The 27,500-nt window shown below is 43.6% G+C and overlaps 2 protein-coding genes across 2 annotated transcripts; one reads left to right on the forward strand and one right to left on the reverse strand.

Annotated features, from left to right (window-relative positions):
* The first annotated feature begins 6,492 nt into the window (after positions 1–6,492).
* LOC143277979 (uncharacterized) lies at positions 6,493–23,138 on the forward strand. The gene is made up of 9 exons (XM_076582987.1): positions 6,493–6,576; positions 10,396–11,187; positions 11,935–12,093; positions 14,207–14,336; positions 15,001–15,118; positions 17,695–17,798; positions 18,161–18,423; positions 21,214–21,388; positions 21,791–23,138. Exons 2-9 carry the CDS (start codon positions 10,423–10,425, stop codon positions 21,793–21,795), a joined length of 1,719 nt encoding a protein of 572 aa, XP_076439102.1. The 5' UTR covers positions 6,493–6,576; positions 10,396–10,422; the 3' UTR covers positions 21,796–23,138.
* Positions 22,960–25,817, reverse strand: LOC143277995 (uncharacterized). The gene is made up of 2 exons (XM_076583008.1): positions 25,809–25,817; positions 22,960–24,567 (listed from the first exon to the last, which is right to left on the reverse strand). The coding sequence occupies exons 1-2, from the start codon at positions 25,815–25,817 to the stop codon at positions 22,960–22,962; spliced, it is 1,617 nt and encodes a 538-aa protein (XP_076439123.1).
* Between the last annotated feature and the right edge of the window lie 1,683 nt (positions 25,818–27,500).

The following is a 27,500-nucleotide window of genomic DNA, read 5'->3' on the forward strand; positions in this document are numbered from 1 at the left end:
CTCTCTCTCTCTCTCTCTCTCTCTCTCATTTGAAAAGCGGAAAATGCGCTGGTCCGACAAAATCTTGGGTGAAATGTTTAAAAACGCAAATTCAGCATTAATAGACTTTTTGGTGACATAGTTGAACATTTTTGACAGCGGAGTATTTCCTCAAGAATGGTCAAAGTCCATCATAGTGCCAGTTGACAAAAGGGAGAAACAAACAATCCAGATAATCATATAGGTGTTGTGCTAACCACTGTATCAAGTCTGTACGCATACATGAACTAACTAAATGAGCAGAAAACAGAGAAAGTAGAACAGGCAGGCGAAAGGAAAGGAAAAAGCACAGTAGATCATATTTTCACTTTGTACGCAGTTGTTCAAAAATATCTTCTCTGGAATGCAAAACTATATGTCGCTTTTGTTGCCTCTAGAAAAGCATTTGACTGTGTCAACAGAATCATCCTGCGGAGGAAAAATGGTATCAATGGGAAATGTAGAAAGCTCTCCGATGATTCAGTAATTTCGTGTGTTCGCGAAAACAGTGTATACTATGTGTTCGATTGTCCTCATGGTGTTAAACAAGGCAGATATGGTATACACAATGATTCAGGACGCTGTTGAAGTTTTCTTAGTGCTGTCTGCAGATGATACCATTATTCTGTCTATCATTGTTGGTCTGCAGAACCAGCTGACTATTCTGAACAAGGAAGCTGACCGTTTAAACTGTCAACTTAGATAAAAACAAATGTTAAGGTTTTCAGATTTGGTGGGCATCTCTCTCGGTATGAAGAATGGTGGTATGGAAATGTTAAACTAAAGGTGACAAACTGCTATAGATATACTGGGATGACATTCACTACAAATGTAAGTCTTAATACAGGATGGGGAGAAATGTACAGAAAAGAGAAGAAAGGGGTGCTAGAAATCCTCAAGTCACTGAAAAGGCTAAAATCAAACGAACCATCGATCTTTTGGAAGTTATTCGGTACCCATTTTAACATATGCAGCAGAAATATAAGGGACGTATAATGATAGCCAAATGGAAAATGTCCATACGTTTGTCATTAAGCATTTCCTAAATGTTCCTTTACACTCATCTAACAGAAAGGTAATCAGCGAAACTGGCAGATATCCTTTGTGTATTCGTACATATTCAAAAGTATTAAATACTGGTTAAAACTATGACAAGATTATGTAGACAAGCTTATGAAATGTTTTTGAATGGGAAGTGTAACTGAGTATCAACTGTAAAGAAACAACTTGATTTGGTATTGTATGGTTAATTCAGGAAGTAGGGGATTATAACACATTTATTTCAGAATCCAAGGATCGACTGATACGTATATTTCTACAAAATTGACACGCTCATATGGAACAGAATGAAAAGCATACTTGGTTTCTTTCTTTTAACAGTAATTTACAGCCCGAAAATGTCTGCATGTTATAACACATAATGGCACAGAGATATGCTGGCCAGATTTCGAACAAGGACTCTGGGTTTGAAAGCAAATAAAACCTGGTTCATGTCAGGTACAGGAGAAAACAATACCTGTCCAATATGTAAAGACGAACCCCACTTTTTGTTTAAATGTGAAGCGTAGGAGCCCAGACATGTAACCAGTTTAATGCGCATGTTATCAGAAGACAAAATTTGGTTATGTGTTACAGCTGAAAATGAAGTTATCAGATCCTTGGCCAAATATATTGCTGAAAACAGTAAATAAAAAAACTTTCGACTTCAGTTTGAAAACATCAGGCTTATAGTTCACACATTTGAACTCTTACTTCTTAATGTGACTGTGGTTTACTTACTGAGCAGTAACGATTACAATACTTATGATAATGTCAGGCCTACTTTGGTCTGTTTTGTACGTTCATGAACGAAGATATGCATATACATTGAGCGACTGTTGTCTGCGTGTGTAAAATAGTTTTTGAGGTATTTCTTTGTTCTGTGGGTGTGTTGTTGTTTTTTTTTGGGGGGGGGGGGGGCGTTGACAATACGCATGAAATCGTGAACCCCATGTCATTATGGCATTTCTGCTGGGGACATCAAACAGTTCTCTCTCTCTCTCTCTCTCTCTCTCTCTCTCTCTCTCTCTCTCCTTCTTCTTTTTTTTATTTTATTTTATTTTATTTACTTAGTAGTAGTTGTGGTATTGGTTGTAGTAGCAGTAGTAGTGATGGTTGTATTAGCAGTAGCATCATCGTATTTTTCATTTTGTTTGTTTGCTTGTTGATTTTCTTTGCCCTGAGGGCCGGATGAAAAAAAAGCATGTCCTTGCTTATTCCACTTCCTTCCTCAAAGAAAATTCATTCATTCATTCATTCTCTCGCCGCGCGCGCGCGCGCGTTTATGTGTGTGTGTGTGTGTGTGTGTGTGTGTGTGTGTGTGTGTGATAGCTGCAGCGGTGTTGATTGACTGTGTGTGTCAACTGGCTACACTGACAGCTGATCACAGGGTGGAGTGCTGTCCTGTCCAGCTGATTGCCCTGTGGGAAACCTGGTCTCTGTCAACACACAGTCACGTACCGCTGACACATGCTGAAAACACTAACAGGCCTACGTTCCGGACTTGTTTCTTCTGGCCTGGAAAGTTTCCTAATCATGGATAAACCTTTTACGTATGGGGAATCTTTGCATTTGAAAGAGTATGCTCTCTCTCTCTCTCTCTCTCTCTCTCTCTCATGTGCATAACTCAATTTTGTGTGTGTGTGTGTGTGTGTCTGTGTGTGTCTGTGTATGTGTGTGTCTGTGTGTGTGTGTGTGTGTGTCTGTCCGTGGGTGTCTGTGTCTGTGGTGTGTGTGTGTGTGGTGTGTGTGTGTTTTCCACGATGCGTGTCATATGTCCAGTACGTCTTTTCCCTTCTTTATCCTTCATAATATCCTATGTATGCACTTTTTGCAGCAAATGTACATTAGCGAGGACAGACTGCAAGATTTGGCTAAGCCTAAAATCTGAATCCTCAAATTAAAACGTTTTTAGTTCTGATTTCTCTCTCCTTCTCACACACACACACACACACCAACATAATTTTATGCGCAAACTCACACACTCTTAATGATAATAATAATGGTAATGATAATAATGTTAATAATAATGATAGTAATAGTACTTATATGGCGCCTTACATGAAACAATACACATACAATAGTGCATAATAACATACCTCTGTTGGCCAAATGTCTTTGAAGAGGTTTTGGGAACTGGAAGGAGCTTTTCTGCAGAAGATCAAAGAGAACGGGAAGGGGTTAAGTATAAAGGGCAGTAGATAAGTAAGATGGGAGAGATCCTTCAAAGTGGCGAAAAGCCAAGTTGGCAGTTTAGTATTGAATTCTTTACTGGATGGGTAACCAATGAAGTTGACGTGAAAGTGGGGTAACGCATCCTTTTCTGACTTTCTGAAAATGATTCTTGCGGCATTGTTCAAAATTATCTGAAGGCGTGACAACAAATCAGAAGGACCAGCAAACAGTGAACTGCAGTAGTCAATGCGACTTAGGATCTAGGAACAGACAAGCTGAGTGATTGCTTCAATAGTTAGATACGGTACGGGTTTACCTCAGCTGGAAGTTTGCAGTTTACATAGATTACTGACATGGTCGTGCATGCACAGAGCTGAATCAAAATATGCATCTGGGTTTCTGACACTCTTGCACGCATTCTCTCTGTCTGTCTGTCTGTCTGTCTGTCTGTCTCTCTCTCTCTCTCTCTCTCTCATGTAACTCTGTGTGTGTGTGTGTTTTTGTTGTTGTTTTTTTGGTTGATTTCAAGGCGATCATTAGTAATTACTCACTTATCACCAAAACAAAGTATGTTTTTCGATGCCCAATCGGAATACCCCTGAAGCAGTGTCTTGCGCAGTCTGTGCGTAGAAAGGGCACGGGAAAAGAGAGAGAAAAAAAAATCGCCGGAAAAATGTAATGAACAGTTCTACAGTAAAAAACAACAACAACAAAATAAATAAATAAAATAAAATAATATAAAAAAAATTTAAAGGTATATTTGAAACCTGAACTAAATCTAAAATTCGACACGGACTTCCCAAAAAGAGCTAGGACCATAGCCTCTCATATATACGTACATACACATCTGCTACTATAACAAGCTCTGATCAAAATCGGAAGCATAATATAGCCAAACAGTCTGTTTCTGTTATATCTCTGTATCTCTCTAGAAATCTGGGACTTTTCACTGTTAATGTGTCTGTCTATGTCTGTGTCTCTCTATGTCTGTCTAACTCTGTGTCTGTCTATGTCTGTGTCTCTCTATGTCTGTGTCTCTCTATGCCTCTCTACGTGTGTGTTTCTCTATGTCTGTCTATGTCTGTGTCTGTGTCTCTCTATGTGTCTGTGTCTCTCTATGTCTGTATCTCTCTATGTCTGTGTCTATGTCAGTCTGTGTCTGTGTCTGCCTATGTCTATGACTATCTGTGTCTCTCTATGTTTATGTTTCTCTATGTCTGTGTCTGTCTATGTCTGTGTCTCTCTATGTCTCTATATGTTTGTGTTTCTCTATGTCTGTGTCTGTGTCTCTCTATGTCTGTGTCTCTCTATGCCTCTCTATGTGTGTGTTTCTTTATGTCTGTGTCTGTGTCTCTCTATGTCTGTGTCTCTCTATGCCTCTCTATGTGTGTGTTTCTTTATGTCTATCTATGTCTGTGTCTCTCTATGTCTGTGTCTGTGTCTCTCTATGTCTATGTTTGTGTCTCTCTATGTCTGTATCTCTCTATGTTTGTGTCTGTGTCTCTCTATGTCAGTCTGTGTCTGTGTCTGTCAATGTCTATGTATCTGTGCCTCTCTATGTTTGTGTTTCTCTATGTCTGTGTCTGTCTATGTCTGTGTCTCTCTATGTCTCTCTATGTTTGTGCTTCTCTATGTGTCTGTGTCGCGTCTCTCTATGTCTTTCTATGTCTGTGTCTGTGTCTGTCTGCGTCTCTCTATGCCTCTCTATGTGTGTATTTCTCTATGTCTGTATCTATGTCTGTGTCTCTCTATGTCTATGTCTGAGTCTCTCTATGTCTGTATCTCTCTATGTCTGTGTCTGTGTCTCTCTATGTCAGTCTGTGTATGTCTATGTTTGTGTTTCTCTTTGTCTGTGTCTGTCTGTGTCTGTGTCTCTCTATGTCTCTTTATGTTTGTGTTTCTCTATGTCTGTGTCTGTCTGTGTCTGTGTCTCTCTATGTCTCTTTATGTTTGTGTTTCTCTATGTCTGTGTCTGTGTCTCTCTATGTCTATGTCTATGTCTGTGTCTCTCTATGTGCGTGTCTGTGTTTCTCTATGTCTGTGTCTCTGTCTCTCTGTGTCTCTGTCTGTGTCTCTCTATGTTGCTCTATGTCTGTGTCTCTCTGTGTCTGTGTTTCTTTAGGTCTGTGTCTCTGTATTTTTCGTGTATGTCTGTGTCTGTGTCTGTCAATGTATGTGTGTCTCTTTATGTGTGTCTCTCTATGTCTGTGTGTCTCTCTGTGCTCTGTGTCTTTCTATATGTGTGTCTGTGTCTCTATGTCTGTGTGTGTTTCTGTGTTTGTGTGTTTCCATATCTGTGTCTCTCTATGTCTGTTTCTCTATGTCTGTGTCTCTCTATGTCTGTGTCTGTGTCTCTCTATGTCTGTGTCTCTCTATGTCTGTGTCTCTCTATGTCTGTGTCTCTCTATTTCTGTGTTTCTCTGTGTCTGTGTCTCTCTATGTCTGTCTCTATGTCTGTTTCTCTATGTCTGTGTCTCTCTGTGTCTGTGTGCCTCTATGTCAGTGTCTCTCTATGTCTGTGTCTTTCTATGTCTATGTCTATGTCTCTCTATGTCTATGTCTGTGTCTTTTTATGTCTGTCTGTGTCTCTCGATGTCTGTGTTTCTCTATGTCCGTGTCTCAGTGTCTATGTCTGTGTCTCTCAGTATTTCTTTGTGTCTGTCTGTGTCTGTGTCTCTCTATGTCTGTGTCTGTCTCTCTGTGTCTGTGTCTCTCTGTGTTTCTTTGTGTATGTCTGTGTCTCACTCTATGTCTGTGTCTGTGTCTCTCTATGTGTGTGCTGTGTGTGGATATCAGGCATCTGCTCCTTTTTTGTCGCATGTGTGGTGTGGCGCATATGGATCAGTCCACATTCTTTGACACCTACTTGAAATTGAAAACTGAAACTCGGTGTCTGTCTGTGTTTCTCTCTCCCTCCAATGTTCTCTCCAACCTCCCTCTCTCTGTGTCTCTCTGTCTTTTCATGTATCTATCCTCTCTGTCTCTCTCCCTCTCTCTCTTATCTGTGTTGTCGTTAAGTTCAAATTGCCTCAGAGAACGCGCAGGGCGCTGTGCCAGTGATGGACCAAACAGTCCACACGAGTGATATGTGACGGGAACCCGGACAGAAAAACACCGGCAGTGGCAGGCTGACTTGGCGTGTGGCGTGCTGTGTGGCATGCTGACTTGGCGTGTGGCGTGCTGTGTGGCATGCTGACTTGGCGTGTGGCGTGCTGTATGGCGATGACTGCCGGCCACAGACCATATAAAGTCCGTGCTGCACGCACGCCTGCCACAACTCATGAAACAACGACAACAACCACACCACCTGACATACTGGAAAAAACGTCAACGACGTGTTTGGCGGTAAGTGTTCCACGTTTTCCCTGAGAACGGTCTGAATAGTTCTCATCATGTGTGTGTGTGTGTGTGTGTGTGTGTGTGTGCGTGTGTGTGTGTGCTTGCGAAACCCAATCGCTTGGCTAATCTCCCTATAAACAGTTCATGATAACAACTTGGACAAGGAATCGTGCTGACAGCAGTGACTGGTGTTCCCAGGAATCGTGCTGACAGCAGTGACTGGTGTTCCCAGGAATCATGCTGGTGACAGTGACTGATGTTCCCAGGAATCGTGCTGGTGACAGTGACTGATGTTCCCAGGAATCGTGCTGGTGACAGTGACTGGTGTTCCCAGGAATCGTGCTGGTGACAGTGACTGATGTTCCCAGGAATCGTGCTGGTGACAGTGACTGGTGTTCCCAGGAATCATGCTGGTGACAGTGACTGGTGTTCCCAGGAATCGTGCTGACAGCAGTGACTGGTGTTCCCAGGAATCGTGCTGACAGCAGTGACTGGTGTTCCCAGGAATCATGCTGGTGACAGTGACTGGTGTTCCCAGGAATCATGCTGGTGACAGTGACTGGTGTTCCCAGGAATCGTGCTGACAGCAGTGACTGGTGTTCCCAGGAATCGTGCTGGTGACAGTGACTGGTGTTCCCAGGAATCGTGCTGGTGACAGTGACTGATGTTCCCAGGAATCGTGCTGGTGACAGTGACTGGTGTTCCCAGGAATCGTGCTGACAGCAGTGACTGGTGTTCCCAGGAATCGTGCTGACAGCAGTGACTGATGTTCCCAGGAATCGTGCTGGTGACAGTGACTGGTGTTCCCAGGAATCGTGCTGACAGCAGTGACTGATGTTCCCAGGAATCGTGCTGGTGACAGTGACTGGTGTTCCCAGGAATCATGCTGGTGACAGTGACTGGTGTTCCCAGGAATCATGCTGGTGACAGTGACTGGTGTTCCCAGGAATCGTGCTGACAGCAGTGACTGATGTTCCCAGGAATCGTGCTGGTGACAGTGACTGGTGTTCCTAAGATACCCCATGAACGGGAGATAACCATGACTATCCCAGTTCGTGACGTCATCGCTCGTTCCAGAACGCGGATGTAAGTGGTGTGTGTCTCCAGCAGGTACCGTGGTAAAGCTGGCTTCGTAGACTTCTGATCCAGTGTTCACTGGTGATCGGGGTTCGAGGACCCGTTTCGGTTTGGTGTTGTGTCCCTAGCTTTGTACCCACTCTGCCAAGGTGTGAAATGAACCTTCCTTGGCACTTTGTCCTAACTTAGTACCCACTCTGTCCAGGTGTGAAATGAACCTTCCTTGGTACTTTGTCCTAACTTAGTACCCACTCTGTCCACATGTGAAATGAACCTTCCTTGGCACTTTGTCCTAACTTAGTACCCACTCTGCCAAGGTGTGAAATGAACCTTCCTAGGTACTTTGTCCTAACTTTGTACCCACTCTGTCCAGGTGTGAAATGAACCTTCCTAGGTACTTTGTCCTAACTTTGTACCCACTCTGTCCAGGTGTACTTTCTGTGTGCATATTTGTCTCTTTCTCACTTCTCATTTGATCATTTGACGTTATTTGTAGATGGAGGTGTTTTTTTCCATGTGAATTCGTCTTGTTTCAAATTCTCGTTCAAAAATAACCTGAAAGGGAAAGACTGATTTGGCCTTTTTATAGATACTTACACACATTTTACCCACTAATATTATATTATTGATATACGCATAATTTCCTTTTAGATATGGTGAATTTTCAATCCCAAACAGGATATCTGATGCTGACAGTTTCAAGTGGACACTTGTTTCTGTTAGTAGTTTTTGTTCAATATACTTCCAGAAGTTGTGTGTTACTGGGCAATCAAAAAAAGTGTTCAATGTAATCTACCAAATCTTAGGGACATTTATTGTTTTCTGCTACTTTCATTTTGTTTAGAAGGATATTGGTGGGGTAGATATTGTGTAAAATTTTCCAGTGCAGAACTCTTAATCTAGTTTCTTTTGTTATATCTCTCGCTATAGACCAGGTTGACCCGAGTAAGTGGATACCAAATTTTCTGAGCCAGAAGTAGTATGCGTTGGGAACAGTTTTCTCTTTGTTTATGAGTGTTGTTTTTTTTAATCTGTTTTAAATTTGTGTTGTACAGGCTTACATCACATTTCTGTGTTCCATCCTCCTTTTCCCCTCTTTCTATCCATTGAAGCCATGCCTTTGGTATCGAATTTATCAATGCGTTATATTCAAAAACAATGCCTGCTTTGTTTTTACGCACTATATCCTGTATCTCTCTTAAAGACAACGCTCTATTTTCCCTGAAATTGATTATGTCCTTTACTTGTTCAAGTCCTTTCTCATTCCAAGATTTGAAGAATAATAATTTGTTTTTATACTTTATTAAGGCGTTGTTAAACAGCAATTGGGAGTGAAAGTTGTTACTTTTGATGTCTGAAAGTGATTTTAACGGCCTGCTGTCAAGATACGAACTAACTACATCTTTCCAAAAATCGTTATCTATCATGTTCAAACCTATTAGATCTTTTGATCTACAATTTAAGAGAAACACATTTTCTTTAACAAGTTTATCCATGTGCCATTTAGGGATCACACTCCAGTTTTCCTTGGCTGTCGCCCCAAACAGTTTTCCTGCCCATTGTAGGTGAAAACATTTTTGGAGCTGGATCATGTTTATCATGTTCAGACCACCTTCTTCTACACTCGCTTCCATTACTTTTCTTTTAACTTTCTCGAAAGCTCTCTTGTTACTGTGTTTTTTCTGCCACAGAAACTTATACAGAATTGAGTTTACTTCATTCAGAACCTCAGTTGGAAGGTCAATCGACTGCATAACGTAAATGATTTGACTGACAAGAAATGATTTTATCACGACTACTTTCCCTTGAATACTTAAGTCACGTATACTCCACTCTTTAATGATTTTGTTCACTCGATCAATCCTGCTTGTCCAGTTATCTTCAATGTCTTTGGCCATTCGGTTACTTTCGAAATGGATTCCTAATATCTTTATTCTATCTACTGTTGAGAATGGAAGATTTACCTCTCTTTTCTGTCTACCTAGTCTTAGTGCCTTTGTTTTATGTTCATTCAATTTCAGTCCAGAGAATCTTTCAAAAGAAGTAAAAATGTTAAACGCTCTATTCATGTCCTCTATATCTCTAAGAAACAAGGTTGTGTCATCTGCCAGTTGTTTTACTTTTAAATGCACATCCTCATTTCTCTCGGATCAGAGAGTTACAATTCCCACTATGGGACTGTTTCTTATTTTAATAGCTATAGGTAACTGACACCCTTAAGGTCAGACTCCCAGGTAAGACAGTCCTTAAGGGTCAGACTCCCAGGTAACTGACACCCTTAAGGTCAGACTCCCAGGTAAGACAGTCCTTAAGGGTCAGACAGCTATGAAGGCTGTGACACGCTGTCTTCACGTGACGGAGTTGTTCGTTCTCTGCACTCCTTCCCCGCACTGTGCCGCCACAGAGATGGGGTTGTGCCTGTTTCCCAGTACATTTTGTACATTCTCTCTCTCTCTCTTCCTCTGTCTGTCTGTCTGTGCTTGGTGTGGTTTGGTTTCCAATCCATGCTGGGGAGAGGACTTACTGTTGCCCACAAAGCATCATGACCTGGCACAGGCAGTTGGTTAGCGGCCGCCACCAGGTGGTGGTTAGAGTCATCAGCTGGTTTGTTAGTGATGGTGATGACTGTGTGAGGTAGTCACTGACCTGGCCTTTCCTGTAGAAACGCCCTAAATAGAAATTAACATATTCAACTTATTTCAAACGATGGTTTTACAAGGTTTCAGCTGAACTGCGTCATGTTTTCAGGTGTGTGAGCAGACACGGACAAACACCATGGCGATGAAAAACAGAACGACCCTGACCATCAGGGGCGCTTGGAGCGACGAGGTGACGACGTTACTGAATGGCATGCTGCTGAATCGCTTGTCGCTAGAAGACCCCCGACGATGTGGAGGGGAGGCCCAGTGTTTCCCGGGCTGTGGCCACGCCTGCTGGCCAGTGGACCCTGCAGAAGACATGCGGCGTTTCTGTCCACGTCCTGCACAATACAGGGACAGCGTCGACACTGGCTGCTTCTACGTGTCCCCCTCTGAGGGGAAGGGCCTGGGCTTGTTGGGGGTCACCACCAGAGAGGGCCGCACAGCCAGTCTGGCCCACAGCTCTCCGCCACAGCTGGAGCAGCAGGCACTGCACGTGGCAATCGCAGAATCAGGCCTGTCTTCAAAAACGCGCCGTGTCAGCAGTGTTCAAGCTGTCGTGTCGGACGATGATTCCCTCACTGTGGACTCTGACTTGGACCTGAAACGAATGAGACATGCAGAGAAACTCCACATGAAGTGGGACCAAGTCCCGTCCCAGGACTCGTCATGCTCTCCAGGTCACACATTGGATTTCAGCTCAAGCGGCTCAGAAGAAAACTGTTCCGACAACTCTGGTGCCGTCTATGATCTTGGACAAAACCAAGAAGGTTGCGCGTCTTTGAGCGGTGCTGACTGTGAAGGTCTGAGGTACGGGACTCAGGAAAGGCTTCTGGAGTTCGTGGAACAACTTCCACGCCAGCCAAAGGATTCTGGCATCTGTGCGTGGAACGTGACTTGTGTAGGTTTCTCCGGTTTCAGTCTGTGTGTCACGTTAGTGTCTGCTTGCTGTGATGTTTCCTTTGGTTTCACGTTAGTGTCTGCTTTCTGTGATGTTTCCTTTGGTTTCACGTTAGTGATTGCTTTCTGTGGTGTTTCTTTGGTTTCACGTTAGTGATTGCTTTCTGTGATGTTTCCTTTGGTTTCACGTTAGTGATTGCTTGCTGTGGTGTTTCTTTGGTTTCACGTTAGTGATTGCTTTCTGTGATGTTTCCTTTGGTTTCACGTTAGTGATTGCTTTCTGTGATGTTTCCTTTGGTTTCACGTTAGTGATTGCTTGCTGTGGTGTTTCTTTGGTTTCACGTTAGTGATTGCTTTCTGTGATGTTTCCTTTGGTTTCACGTTAGTGATTGCTTGCTGTGATGTTTCCTTTGGTTTCACGTTAGTGATTGCTTTCTGTGATGTTTCCTTTGGTTTCACGTTAGTGATTGCTTTCTGTGATGTTTCCTTTGGTTTCACGTTAGTGTCTGCTTGCTGTGATGTTTGATGTTTCCTTTGGTTTTCACTCATTCATGGGTGCCAGGGTTACTTCAGTCGGTGTGCCTGTGTGTGTTGTGCCCTGGTTTGTCTTTATGTGTGTAGCTTGTTTTGTTTTTGACAGAGAGAGAGAGAGAGAGAGAGCTCACACCTCACACATGGTGTGTGTGTGCGTGTGTGTGTGTGTGTGTGTTCCACATTCAATCTGGATTACCGTCTTTCACGTGTACAGGTAATCACAACAAGAATGGACAAAGGAGTGTTGAAGTACGAGGAGAACAAAGACTTCGTTGTGAAGAAGGATCTCCATCAGTCCAGAAAATACTCTGGCAAGTACGGTGTCTTCCTCTGCCAAGACCTGCGCACGACAAAACAATTTATATTAAAAAAGGTATGTTGGTCTCTTTCGTTGTTGTGTTCAAAAGGTAAGTTACAATTACTGTCACGTATAAAAAGGTATCTTTTTTGTTGCTACTATGTTCAAAGGGTATGATATGACTACTGTACTGAATAAAGTATGCTGGTCGATTTGACTCATGTGTGAGCCGATGATAATGTGCCCACAAGGCCACAGACTTGGACAACAGCCTTCTCCTCCCTTCTTCCCACCCTCCAGCTTTTCCGCTTGTTCCGGTTCAGCAACAATAACACGTCAGCCATGAAGACTTCACCTCGTTTTTATTGTGTTCTAGGGATACGTTTGGTTACTTCTCCTGCAATCTAAAAAGGTTTGTTGGTCTTTTTTGTTGATGAATTCAAATGAAGTATGTTATAATCAGGCTGCTTTTGTATGACGTGATTTGTGGATGTGTCATCAGTGTGTTCAAAAGATATAATGCTGTGTGAAAGGGTATGTCGGTCTTCGTATTGTGTGGTCAGAGTATACAATTAGCTTATAGTTATGTAAAACTATTGTGTTCAGAAGTATGTCACTGTACTGCTGTCATTTCACTATATGGATGGGCGCAGTGGCCGAGTGGTTAGAGCGTTTGACTTTTAATCCAAAGGGTCCTTGACTGAATTAATTCCGATGTCGGCGTCTTGTGATTAAAGCTGACATTCCATACACCCGAAATTCGAACATCGATGCGAGCTTCGCACAGAGAAGAAACAAATTGCATCAACCTTTTCTTTTGCACGATGGTGCAAAAATTTTTACTTACACATGTGAATTTAACCAATCTTTGGACAGATGCCTTCTGGACTGAGGCAGTATTCGTTAATGCTCGCCTACACCAGGCCCAGAACTTGAGCTAATGGATTCCTTGTCATTGCGTGTCATTCTTGAAGAGATCTCCATCAAAGTCAAGCTACCAGATCAGGTTGTTGTGAGCAACCTTTTGCTTCCTGGGCTTCAAAATTTTATTCACCCCAAACAAAATTAATGCTCACTCTTTGCTTGGCATCTCTTCTTTAATAACAACAGGACTGCATTAAGAAATCTCATTTTAACACAGATTGCTTGCTCTTATTGTTCTGGTGCCATATTTCAATCAAAACTGGTGGGTACATTTCCTGTCCATAGGTATACGGCTCTTTATTCTTTCTTTTTTTTTCTTTTTTTGTTGTTGTTTTGTTTTGTTTTGTTTTGTTTTGTTTTTGTTTGTTTGTTTTGTTTTGTTTTTTTTCGCATGCAAATTGACAGAATTCTTCGCACTGATGCGGAGCAGGTAGGAATATGGAATTTCACATCAAGGTGTAAATCTTGATCATGTTGGTTTTTTGGGGCTGTATACACACCGAAGATCAAATACATTCGTTGAAGACCCCACAAGCCTTGTCATCGTTTAGTAATGGAAACACTAATATGTACTGTGGAGTGATGGCCTAGAGGTAACGCGTCCGCTTAGGAAGCGAGAGAATCTGAGCGCGCTGGTTCGAATCACGGTTCAGCTGCCGATATTTTCTCCCCCTCCACTAGACCTTGAGCGGTGGTCTGGACGCTAGTCATTCGGATGAGACGATAAACCGAGGTCCCGTGTGCAGCATGCACTTAGCGCACATAAAAGAACCCACGGCAACAAAAGGGTTGTTCCTGGCAAAATTCTGTAGAAAAATCCACTTCGATAGGAAAAACAAATAAAACTGCACACAGGAAAAAAAAAAAAAAAAAAAAAGTGGCGCTGTAGTGTAGCGACGCGCTCTCCCTGGGGAAAGCAGCCCGAATTTCACACAGAGAAATCTGTTGTGATAAAAAGAAATACAAATACAAATAACCGAACATAGAGTGCGGTTGCCTGAATGGTGAGTGAAAAACATCACACACGTAAAAGCCCTCTTGACACGAGTGAACGTGGGAGCTGCAGCCCCCTGACTTAGAAAAAGACTGCACAGTGCTTTTGGAAAATTAAAAGAATGTTTTAAAGATTTTTCTTTGAACCCCGCCCCCCTCCCCCCCGACCCCCCCCCCTCCCCGGCCCCCCCTCCCCACACACACCACCCCCTAATACTTTTCTGTTTGTTAGTGCATACAATGAGCAATGGTTCAAAATGTACGTGGTCAGATTGAATCCACCAATAACAGACTGGTTGGCCTGGAGTTCCTGGTCAGACATCCCCATCGCTTTCTGCCCAAGATCCACGCAGTATACAAAGAACATGATGTCATCTGGATCTTCGAAGAATTCATAGATGGTTAGTTGTGTGTGTGTGTGTGTGTGTGTGTGTGTGTCTGTGTCTGTGTCTGTGTCTGTGTGTCTGTGTGTGTGTGTCTGCGTCTGTGTGTTTGTGTGTCTGTGTGCATACGTGCACGTGTGCGTTAGCGTGTGTGTCCGCTACAGTCTGAGTCAAGTTCACCCTCTATGTTTTCCCCAGATTCAAGTCAGCCTTGATAGTGTCATTGGGAGTTTTTAGGTCCCTGTTGATTTTTTTGTTTTATTATAGCAATGCATTTCTCTCGCAGTCATATGATGTGTTTTAAATATAAACCAATGTACTTATGTAATAGTTCCGAGTACCAGTTCAGTCTACAGATTTACTTATGTATCATTGTTTTCTTGTTTCATTTATTTGTTCATTTCTTATTGTTGGGTTTTATTATCATTTTTTATGTCATATCTTATTGTTTTCCTTTTGTTTATTATGGATTTCTTGTTGATTTTTGGGAGAGGGGTGGAGGGGGGGGGGTCTGCCAGGACCCAGGAGTAACGGCTAAGCAGTGCCTGTGGACCCTGGAACAGACGTCCCCATTTTCCAGGAGCTTCTCCATCCATGCATTTGTTTAATTGCCTCTTTATTTGTTTGCTTGTTTAATTCCTTTATGAATGGTGTTTCTGTGATTGTGTTTTTGGACTGACAGGTGTGATGGTGAAGGAGTGTGCCTGGAACTTGCAGCAGCTGTACCGGTTTTCCTGCAGTTTGCTGTCCGCCTTACACTTCCTCCATGACAACCAAGTGGCGCACTGTGACATTAAACTGTACGTGTCTTTTCGTCTGTCGCAGCTAACTAAACAATAACCACACACACACACACACACACACACACACACACACACACACACACATACACACACGCACGCACGCACGCACGCACGCACGCACATTCTTTAGATTCCACCGCTCAGCCCACGAGAACATCGTCCCCGATCCCCCTCAAAGGACTGTACATTAAAAACAGTGTGTGTGTGTGTGTGTGTGTGTGTGTGTGTGTGTGTGTGTTGTTGTTGTTGTTGCTTTTAAGTCGAGCGTTTGTAGCCCACCCAGTCTCACCCCTTCTCTCTCCCACCCTCAGTATTAGTGGAGATATCAGTGATACACCAAGAAAGAGGGAGCGTGATTTCCTTTATGACAGAAATAGTGTTGCAGCAAGAATCATGGCATGGTATGTTACGACAGAAATAGTGTTATAGCATGAATTATCGTGGAGTGTGTTATGACAGAAATAGTGTTGCAGCATGAATTATCGTGGGGTATGTTATGACAGAAATAGTGTTGCAGCAAGAATCATGGCATGGTATGTTACGACAGAAATAGTGTTACAGCATGAATTATCGTGGAGTGTGTTATGACAGAAATAGTGTTGCAGCATGAATTATCGTGGGGTATGTTATGACAGAAATAGTGTTGCAGCAAGAATTATCGTAGGATATGTTATGACAGAAATATTGTTGCAGCATGAATCATTGCATGGTATGTTATGACAGAAATAGTGTTGCAGCAAGGATCATGGCATGGTATGTTACGACAGAAATAGTGTTGCAGCATGAATTATCGTATGATATGTTATGACAGAAATATTGTTGCAGCATGAATTATCGTAGGATATGTTATGACAGAAATATTGTTGCAGCATGAATCATGGCGTGGTATGCTATGACAGATATAGTGTTGCAGCGAGGATTATGGCATGGTATGTTATGACAGAAATAGTGTTGCAGCAAGGATCATGGCGTGGTATGTTATGACAGATATAGTGTTGCAGCGAGGATTATGGCATGGTATGTTATGACAGATATAGTGTTGCAGCGAGGATTATGGCGTGGTATGTTATGACAGATATAGTGTTGCAGCAAGGATCATGGCGTGGTATGTTATGACAGATATAGTGTTGCAGCGAGGATTATGGCGTGGTATGTTATGACAGATATAGTGTTGCAGCAAGGATCATGGCGTGGTATGCTATGACAGATATAGTGTTGCAGCGAGGATTATGGCGTGGTATGTTATGACAGAAATAGTGTTGCAGCAAGGATCATGGCGTGGTATGTTATGACAGATATAGTGTTGCAGCGAGGATTATGGCGTGGTATGTTATGACAGAAATAGTGTTGCAGCAAGGATCATGGCGTGGTATGTTATGACAGATATAGTGTTGCAGCGAGGATTATGGCGTGGTATGTTATGACAGAAATAGTGTTGCAGCAAGGATCATGGCGTGGTATGTTATGACAGATATAGTGTTGCAGCATGAATTATGGTGTGGTGTGCCTTGTAAAACCCCCGTTTCTGAGCTCCCCTTCCTTTAACTAAAATGTACTCGCAAGAAGAATCAGTCAATTACAGAACTGATAGAGATGCACTTTGTTTTCCAAGGTCAATCACACAGCACTCACTGTGAACACTGGTGAACTGTTTTCAGGGAGAACGTGTTGGTACAGGTCAATCACACAGCACTCACTGTGAACACTGGTGAACTGTTTTCAGGGAGAACGTGTTGGTACAGGTCAGTCACACAGCACTCACTGTGAACACTGGTGAACTGTTTTCAGGGAGAACGTGTTGGTACAGGTCAATCACACAGCACTCACTGTGAACACTGGTAAACTGTTTTCAGGGAGAACGTGTTGGTACAGGTCAATCACACAGCACTCACTGTGAACACTGGTGAACTGTTTTCAGGGAGAACGTGTTGGTACAGGTCAATCACACAGCACTCACTGTGAACACTGGTGAACTGTTTTCAGGGAGAACGTGTTGGTACAGGTCAATCACACAGCACTCACTGTGAACACTGGTGAACTGTTTTCAGGGAGAACGTGTTGGTACAGGTCAATCACACAGCACTCACTGTGAACACTGGTGAACTGTTTTCAGGGAGAACGTGTTGGTACAGGTCAATCACACAGCACTCACTGTGAACACTGGTGAACTGTTTTCAGGGAGAACGTGTTGGTACAGGTCAATCACACAGCACTCCACTCACTGTGAACACTGGTGAACTGTTTTCAGGGAGAACGTGTTGATACAGGTCAGTCACACAGCACTCACTGTGAACACTGGTGAACTGTTTTCAGGGAGAACGTGTTGGTACAGGTCAATCACACAGCACTCACTGTGAACACTGGTGAACTGTTTTCAGGGAGAACGTGTTGGTACAGGTCAATCACACAGCACTCACTGTGAACACTGGTGAACTGTTTTCAGGGAGAACGTGTTGGTACAGGTCAATCACACAGCACTCACTGTGAACACTGGTGAACTGTTTTCAGGGAGAACGTGTTGGTACAGGTCAGTCACACAGCACTCACTGTGAACACTGGTGAACTGTTTTCAGGGAGAACGTGTTGGTACGGGACCCCCAGCAACCAGAGTCAGTGGTCCTCATTGACTTTGAGTCGGCCAAGAGCCCAGAGCCTTGCTATCACTACCTGGCCGGAGGTCGGTGTCATCCACATACATTCCCCTTTTACATATATATAGATATAAACGTGTGTGTGTGTGTGTGTGTGTGTGTGTGTGTGTTTCTCCTCTACGTCCTCACGTGCAGTTGTGTACCATTATTCACTATTGTGTATGTATAGTTTCATGTGATGCGCTTAGAGCCCATTATAAGGGGATTTTTCACCACATCAGAACTATTCAGCAGTACCAGTAGTAGTAGCGTGAAAATACCTTCTGTGGCCTGTCGATGATTACCTCTGGTGTTGTTTTGAAGGTCTGACCCGGTGTGCGTGTGTGCGTGTGTATGTTCGTGTGTGTGTGAGAGAGAGAGTAAAACATGTTCTCTGTACGGCTTTCAGGCCACACCATCAACTACCTGCCGTTCTGGCACCAAGAGATGAGCAGTGTCCGGTTTGAAGGGCTGCTGATGGCGGCTGACCTGTGGGCCGTGGCCTGCCTCCTCCTCCCCTTCCTCTCCTCCTCCCCGGACTCCGATACCAGGCGTCCTGCCGTCTGGACAGACCACGTCAACAAAGTACTGCACAGCTGTCCCAACTTTAAGAATAAAACCCATGGCCGCGTCTTTTGCAAAGATCATTGCAGAAAGCGGTTTCTGACGCACGTAAGTGTGTGTAATATGTGTGGTTAGGGCGAGGGTTGGGGGTGGGTGAGGAGGCAATGATGATAATGATGTTGATGATAGTGATCAAGATTGTGATAATAGTGAGAGTGAAGATATTTTGATAATAATGATGATAATGGAAATATTTAAATGATGATAATGAAAATATTTAAAGGAGTAATGATAATGATCATAATAGTAATAACAATAATAATAATACGGCGATGGTGATGATGATAGTGGATAGCATGGCATGCTGTACCCAGTTTATGTCCACACATTTTGAGTGTGGTGTTCGCATTTTTATGACGCCTCTGTAAGGTCTTGTCAAGGACCACAGCGACAGGTCGTGTTGACCTTTTAGAACGAAAGTTGTCGGGTCTTTCACCTCCACTCCAACCTGCTTTTCCCATGTGTGCACGTCTGGTGATGTCCACTACAGCTGGTGTTTCCTGGTGGTGTTCCTGTCCACTACAGCTGGTGTTTCCTGGTGGTGTTCCTGTCCACTACAGCTGGTGTTTCCTGGTGGTGTTCCTGTCCACTACAGCTGGTGTTTCCTGGTGGTGTTCCTGTCCACAACAGCTGGTGTTTCCTGGTGGTGTTCCTGTCCACTACAGCTGGTGTTTCCTGGTGGTGGTGTTCCTGTCCACTACAGCTGGTGTTTCCTGGTGGTGGTGTTCCTGTCCACTACAGCTGGTGTTTCCTGGTGGTGGTGTTCCTGTCCACTACAGCTGGTGTTTCCTGGTGGTGGTGTTCCTGTCCACTACAGCTGGTGTTTCCTGGTGGTGTTCCTGTCCACTACAGCTGGTGTTTCCTGGTGGTGTTCCTGTCCACTACAGCTGGTGTTTCTGGTGGTGTTCCTGTCCACTACAGCTGGTGTTTCCTGGTGGTGGTGTTCCTGTCCACTACAGCTGGTGTTTCCTGGTGGTGGTGTTCCTGTCCACTACAGCTGGTGTTTCCTGGTGGTGTTCCTGTCCACTACAGCTGGTGTTTCCTGGTGGTGTTCCTGTCCACTACAGCTGGTGTTTCCTGGTGGTGGTGTTCCTGTCCACTACAGCTGGTGTTTCCTGGTGGTGTTCCTGTCCACAACAGCTGGTGTTTCCTGGTGGTGGTGTTCCTGTCCACTACAGCTGGTGTTTCCTGGTGGTGTTCCTGTCCACTACAGCTGGTGTTTCCTGGTGGTGTTCCTGTCCACTACAGCTGGTGTTTCCTGGTGGTGGTGTTCCTGTCCACTACAGCTGGTGTTTCCTGGTGGTGGTGTTCCTGTCCACTACAGCTGGTGTTTCCTGGTGGTGTTCCTGTCCACTACAGCTGGTGTTTCCTGGTGGTGTTCCTGTCCACTACAGCTGGTGTTTCCTGGTGGTGTTCCTGTCCACTACAGCTGGTGTTTCCTGGTGGTGGTGTTCCTGTCCACTACAGCTGGTGTTTTCTGGTGGTGTTCCTGTCCACTACAGCTGGTGTTTCCTGGTGGTGGTGTTCCTGTCCACTACAGCTGGTGTTTCCTGGTGGTGGTGTTCCTGTCCACCACTGTCCACAACAGCTGGTGTTTCCTGGTGGTGGTGTTCCTGTCCACACAGCTGGTGTTTCCTGGTGGTGTTCCTGTCCACTACAGCTGGTGTTTCCTGGTGGTGTTCCTGTCCACAACAGCTGGTGTTTCCTGGTGGTGGTGTTCCTGTCCACAACAGCTGGTGTTTCCTGGTGGTGGTGTTCCTGTCCACTACAGCTGGTGTTTCCTGGTGGTGGTGTTCCTGTCCACAACAGCTGGTGTTTCCTGGTGGTGGTGTTCCTGTCCACTACAGCTGGTGTTTCCTGGTGGTGGTGTTCCTGTCCACAACAGCTGGTGTTTCCTGGTGGTGGTGTTCCTGTCCACAACAGCTGGTGTTTCCTGGTGGTGGTGTTCCTGTCCACTACAGCTGGTGTTTCCTGGTGGTGGTGTTCCTGTCCACTACAGCTGGTGTTTCCTGGTGGTGGTGTTCCTGTCCACAACAGCTGGTGTTTCCTGGTGGTGGTGTTCCTGTCCACAACACTGTCCACAACAGCTGGTGTTTCCTGGTGGTGGTGTTCCTGTCCACTACAGCTGGTGTTTCCTGGTGGTGGTGTTCCTGTCCACAACAGCTGTGTTTCCTGGTGGTGGTGTTCCTGTCCACTACAGCTGGTGTTTCCTGGTGGTGGTGTTCCTGTCCACTACAGCTGGTGTTTCCTGGTGGTGTTGGTGGCAGCAGCCTGAAGGCCACACGTTTCGGCAAGTGTGGGCATTGTGTCTCCACGTGTGGTACTGATGATGATGATGAAGATGATGACTATGCAGCTACTGCTAGTGCTGTTACAACTACTACTACTACTACTACTACTACTACTACTACTACTATAATGACAATGACAAGCATTGCACACTCAACAGTAATCCCGTATGCTCAGGCTGTAATGGGAAAGACAGTTATCACAGAGATGCTTCAACAAGGAAATGGGGAACTAAATTTCTCTTTTGAGTCGCTTCCACTAAAAGTGTTACCATCAGAAGCAAATGATTCCCAAAGCAGTCCTGTTGATGGACTGAAGACATTTACATGTGTGATCAGAGTGTGAAGTGGACAGTGGATGGCACAGGGTGGCCCCTTCACGATACTCTGCGAGGAACAAGGGCTGTCAGGGGAGGTAAACAGTTGTAGTTTGTATTCCTGTTGAAACGATTGGAGTTTGAAGTCCCGAACTTTGCAAGTTGTAAAGTCCATTTTTCTTCTGTTTTTGTTTTATTTTTTTGTTTTGCATTTTATTGGTCCTTTTTTTCAGCTGACAAAGGATGGTGAAAAGATCCTGGAGGTTCACCTGAAGGGAATGCTGCACTGGCGGACTGACAACGTCACGTGGCTCAGGCTGCTGGAGCTGTTGAAGTACCTGACCTCCTCCTCCAGGGACAGCCGTCACAAGGACGTGCACACAGCCCTCCGCATCCTGCATAGAACAGGTCTGCTGCTGTAGGGTTAGTTTAGTGCTTACATTATAACACATCTAATGGCCGTTTTGCATCACCTAAGGATGCTGTAGAGGCTGGTCGTGAAGGTCGTTCGGGGGGTGGATGAGTGTTGGACTGCATCTGGACGTGGATGCGTGAGATGGACGTGGAGGGGGTGTGGGTGATGATTGAGATGGGAGAAATGTGGTGAATGTAAGTGTGTGTAGGTGTGGGGGAGTATGTGTGTGAAAACGTGTGTGTGTGTGTGTGTGTGTGTGTGTGTGTGTGTGTGTGTGTGTGTAGGGGTAGAGGGATGCGTGTATGAGTATGCTTGAGTGAGTATGCGTGAGCACTCAGCTATCCTACCATTGACCATCATTAATAAAACCCTGAAGTGATTTCTTCTGATGACAGATTAATGGACAGACTGGATTCAAAGACCAGCAGTAGAGAACAGTGGCACCACCTGTTCCACTTGGTCGTCGGTTTGTGTGAGAGAGACCGACTTCAACTGAAATCTGACAGGTGTTGTGTTATATTCCCACTGTGCAACATACCTGTCTTCTATTGTGGGAAGTACAGTTTTGTTGAACTACCACGCATACATGTTGATCTCTTTGATAATAGTTTGCATTTTGGATAAAATCAGACATTTCACTAGAAAAGAAAACAAACCGAAATTATATTCCGCTCTTACTACAACAACCATGATAACAACAAAGTTGTCGTTCAGAAGTGAACATGAAACAAATGTCTTGGGGCATCGCTGCATGGGATATTTTGAACCAGGTTTCCTGGTGATGCTATGGACACTGCTGTTGACACACATCACTTTCTGGTCAGTGTTGTGCACTGTTGAGTTGAGAGTCACTGAGCCTTTCTATGACTTTTTCTCGTTCTCCCGTGCAATCCAAATCGGTTTACTGCCAACCCAACCATATATTGAAGATACGTGGGTATGCAGTTTGAATGGAATAAATGAGAGGGGGGAGGGGGCGCGGGGGCTTCATGGTTGATATAATTTAAAAACTTATAAGTCATCAAATTGCATTATATAAATCATTGAACAAGTCATGAATGTTTAACATGCTTTGATATGCTTGACTGAATTTTTTTGTGTTTTTTTAATTGTGGACAATGATTGGTGCTTTCTTGATGTTTGTCGGATATCTGTTCACAGCTTCTTCTTTTTTTCTTTCTTTTTTTTGTTGTTGTTGTTGCTGCTGTTTTTTGTTTGTTCGTTTGTTTGGTTGTTTGTCTCGTTCTTTGTCTTTGTGTTTTCTGAATCTTTTTTGTACTCTCTCTCTCTCTCTCTCTCTCTCTCTCTCTCTCTCTCTCTCTCTTTCTCAGTCTCGTCTGTCACTCATTTTCCTCTCTCACCCTTGTCAACTTTCGCTTTTTGGAGAACGTGTCAAAAAAAGAAGGAAAAAAAGCCGAAAGATATACAGAATACGATTAAAAACACAAGGAGACCCACTTACTAAAATGGAGTGAAGATACAACAACTGAAGACTAAAGCCTCTTGTACAGCGACCCACCAGAGCTGACCACAGTGTGATGCGTGGGGCATTGTGTGGACCCTTCTAAACGTTTGGTTGGTCCACAAACCCCAGCAAAGTATGGTCCACAAACCCCAGCAAAGTATGGTCCACAAACCCCAGCAAAGTTTGGTCCACAAACCCCAGCAAAGTTTGGTCCACAAACCCCAGCAAAGTATGGTCCACAAACCCCAGCAAAGAATGGTCCACAAACCCCAGCAAAGTATGGTATGGTCCACAAACCCCAGCAAAGTATGGTCCACAAACCCCAGCAAAGTTTCGTCCACAAACCCCAGCAAAGTATGGTCCACAAACCCCAGCAAAGTTTGGTCCACAAACCCCAGCAAAGTATGGTCCACAAACCCCAGCAAAGTTTGGTCCACAAACCCTAGCAAAGTATGGTCCACAAACCCCAGCAAAGTATGGTCCACAAACCCCAGCAAAGTATGGTCCACAAACCCCAGCAAAGTTTGGTCCACAAACCCCAGCAAAGTTTGGTCCACAAACCCCAGCAAAGTATGGTCCACAAACCCCAGCAAAGTATGGTCCACAAACCCCAGCAAAGTTTGGTCCACAAACCCTAGCAAAGTATGGTCCACAAACCCCAGCAAAGTATGGTCCACAAACCCCAGCAAAGTATGGTCCACAAACCCCAGCAAAGTTTGGTCCACAAACCCCAGCAAAGTATGGTCCACAAACCCCAGCAAAGTATGGTCCACAAACCCCAGCAAAGTATGGTCCACAAACCCCAGCAAAATATGGTCCACAAACCCCAGCAACGTATGGTCCACAAACCCCAGCAAAGTATGGTCCACAAACCCCAGCAAAGTTTGGTCCACAAACCCCAGCAAAGTATGGTCCACAAACCCCAGCAAAGTATGGTCCACAAACCCCAGCAAAGTTTGGTCCACAAACCCCAGCAAAGTATGGTCCACAAACCCCAGCAAAGTATGGTCCACAAACCCCAGCAAAGTTTGGTCCACAAACCCCAGCAAAGTATGGTCCACAAACCCCAGCAAAGTTTGGTCCACAAACCCCAGCAAAGTATGGTCCACAAACCCCAGCAAAGTTTGGTCCACAAACCCCAGCAAAGTATGGTCCACAAACCCCAGCAAAGTATGGTTCACAAACCCCAGCAAAGTTTGGTCCACAAACCCCAGCAAAGTATGGTCCACAAACCCCAGCAAAGTTTGGTCCACAAACCCCAGCAAAGTATGGTCCACAAACCCCAGCAAAGTTTGGTCCACAAACCCCAGCAAAGTATGGTTCACAAACCCCAGCAAAGTTTGGTCCACAAACCCCAGCAAAGTATGGTCCACAAACCCCAGCAAAGTATGGTCCACAAACCCCAGCAAAGTTTGGTCCACAAACCCCAGCAAAGTATGGTCCACAAACCCCAGCAAAGTTTGGTCCACAAACCCCAGCAAAGTATGGTCCACAAACCCCAGCAAAGTATGGTTCACAAACCCCAGCAAAGTTTGGTCCACAAACCCCAGCAAAGTATGGTCCACAAACCCCAGCAAAGTATGGTCCACAAACCCCAGCAAAGTATGGTCCACAAACCCCAGCAAAGTTTGGTCCACAAACCCCAGCAAAGTATGGTCCACAAACCCCAACAAAGTTTGAAGAACTCTGAAGCACGGTGACATAACTCTGAAGTGTTTACGATTCAAGGTTTCCGACCGGCGGTACTCAAACAGTTGTGTTGTTTTAACCGTCTTCTGCGCTTCTTTTCCCCATTTTCCTTGTCTTCGATAAAAGCTCTGGATGATCACTTGGTGCCTTCTTTTTCTTCTTCTTTTTTTACACAATAAAGGATATGAAAGAATTGTGTGTGTCATGTCCCCACAACAGAACGGTTTGATCCAAAGGATTGCAATCAAATGTTTTCCTGTGTCTTTGTCTGTGTCTGTCTGTCTCTCTTTCTTTCTAACTGTCTTTCTCTCTCTATGTCTGTCTCTTTCTCTGTATCTATTTGTGTCTGTCTGTCTCTGTCTCTCTAGATATGACATTACTTTCTACACACACACACACACACACACACACACACACACACACACACACATATATATATATATATATATATATATATATATATATATATATTGCTTGTTAATTAAAAACTTTGATAACATATTGGTGATTGAATTGTGCAATAAATATTTGCTACACAAACACTTAACTGCTTGTCATTTATTGATAGAATGGTTTTGGACTTTGGTGAAATATGGCTTCAATGTGTGATGGTGTGTGTGTGTGTGTGTGTGTGTGTGTGTGTGTGTGATGGGGTGTGTCTGACTCTGACACTGACACTATTTTATTGTCCATTCAGCGTTGAGGCTCTTTAGACATGGACGGAGTGACAATTGGAATGACAAGTGTAAACAAATGAAATGCATTTAATTTTAATTCATGGTCACAGAGAGAGAGAGAGAGAGCAACCACGCGCACGCACAAGACCGATATACAAGATCGTCTTGAACTCGACAGTTCATCAATTTTTTTTTTTTCTAACGTTATCGCTTTCGCAGTGAATTTGTATATTCCTTTATTTACGTTACAGATTCATTGTTGCTGGAAAGCAAATTCATAACGTTGTTATCACTTGGGTTGTTTTTGAGTACATTTAATGCAAAGCAGTTTTTTTACGTTTGGCTGCAAAGGCAGTACACATTTTCCACAAGATGGACAACATCGTTCGAAGAATTTTCAGTTAAGTACCATTGCTTATAAACCATTTATCAGTACAAATGATAGATATCTTTCTGCCCGGAAAGCGTCTTTAAACGAATGAAACTATATATGTTTGTCGCTAGCGTCTGTTTCAGAGTGCCAGGTTTGCTAATAGCAAAATACCAGCCTGTCTTTAAATTCATTTACGAAGATATGCTCACATTCAACATCTTGGCTAAGCCAAACAGTACCAAAGCCGTTTTCGCATAAGGTCTTTTGCACATTTGAAACCCAATTTGAGTGACCTGATTCGTGTTGTACTAGAAGCATTCCATAGGCCTGTCTGCATAATCTTGTCATTGGCAATCTAGTCAGTTTTATCCAGTATCTGATACGTTTTACTATTGTTCTAATAAGTAAAGGATATCTTCCTGTTTCTCCATTCACGAGTTTGTTTCATGTATGTAATGGCACATTCAAGAATATTTTGATCGCAAAGGTGTGCACTTTTTCTATATGATTGCCATCCTCTTCTATACCCCACACCTCTGCTGCATATGTTAAAATCAGTTCGATTTGTGTATCTAAAAGCTTCCAAAAGAAGTGAATATCTGTTGTATTTAATCTTTTCAGCGTTCTTGATATATCCAAAACCCCTTTCCTTCTTTTCCTACACACATCCAGTAAGGCACTGCCAATACGTAGTTTTGTCGTGAAAACCATCCCTAGGTATTTGTATGAATTTGTCACCTTCAGCTCTTCATTTCTCATAGAACTACTTTTCCACAGCAGCTAAATGTCCACCTTTTCTGAAAAATTACTATGTTTGTTTTTGTCGAGATTAACAGTTTGATTTAGTCGATCTGTCTCTCTCCACAGCAGCTAAATGTCCGCCTTTTCTGAAGATTATCGTGTTTGTTTTTTCGAGATTAATTGTTAGATCTAGTCAATCTGTCTATCTTTTTAGCATGTTAAGTTGATTCTGTAGACCAATGACAGTATCTGGTAGCAAAATACCATCATCAGCAAACAACAACAGGAAGATTTCCACACCACCAGGCATTAGTTGTATACCGTGTTTCCCACATCTTGATAAAGCAATTGCCAATTCATTGATTAGAAAAACGAAAACAGCAGGGGGCTGAAGAGACAGCCTTACTTCACTCCTCTTGGACAACTGAAATAATAGAGTAGCTGCTTTTATCATGAACACACGCCAGAACAGAATCATAAACACTCCTAAAGGCCTTGTAAAGTTTGCCTTTTACACCATTATTTCTCACGACTGCCCATAGAGCATTTCAGTTTACAAAATCAAAGGTTCTCTTAAAGTCAACGAAAGCAGCATACAGTTTAGAATTTTTATTCAGAAACTTTTGAACAATTGCATAAAAAGTAAAAAATATTATCCACAGTGCTGTATCCTGTTCTAAAGCCTGTTTGTTCTTCTAGTATCTTACCTTCTCTTTCTGCCCATTTTGAGAGTCTTCTGTTCAAGACGTTAGTATAAACCTTGCTAACGACACTAGTTAATGCTATTCCTCTGTAATTATTGGGCTGGTCTGCGTCACCTTTCTTGTAAATTGGTACTATTATCGATTTGGCCCATAGCTTTGGAAAGATACCACTGCTGAAAAGTTTATTGAAATAAACAACAAGAATATATAACCGTAGTGTTAGCGTAATTAAGCATTTCGTCAATTATCTTGTTAGGACATGACTTTTTCCCAGGCTTGAGCTTGCCGATGCTACCAAGAACCTCTTCTCTTGTGATGGCATCAAAGAAGAGAGCATCAAAAGGGTCTGACATGGCTCCGTCTTTTTCGGACTCATTTTCTTCGAACTCTTGCACTGGGTTTAGTTCATTAAATATGTTGTAAAAATTTTTGTGCCACTGTTCGATAAAAAAAAAA

Source organism: Babylonia areolata, chromosome 35 (genome assembly GCF_041734735.1).
Source record: "Babylonia areolata isolate BAREFJ2019XMU chromosome 35, ASM4173473v1, whole genome shotgun sequence".
Lineage (NCBI taxonomy): Eukaryota > Metazoa > Mollusca > Gastropoda > Neogastropoda > Buccinidae > Babylonia > Babylonia areolata.

What these genes read in the sequence shown, in the direction of transcription:
- LOC143277979 (XM_076582987.1), top strand. Translation starts at nt 10,423, where the DNA reads ATGGCGATGAAAAACAGAACGACCCTGACCATCAGGGGCGCTTGGAGC. An exon ending in AACAATTTATATTAAAAAAG is followed by an intron (nt 12,094 to 14,206) that starts GTATGTTGGTCT and finishes GTACGTGGTCAG; the next exon opens with ATTGAATCCACCAATAACAG. An exon ending in CTATCACTACCTGGCCGGAG is followed by an intron (nt 17,799 to 18,160) that starts GTCGGTGTCATC and finishes TACGGCTTTCAG; the next exon opens with GCCACACCATCAACTACCTG.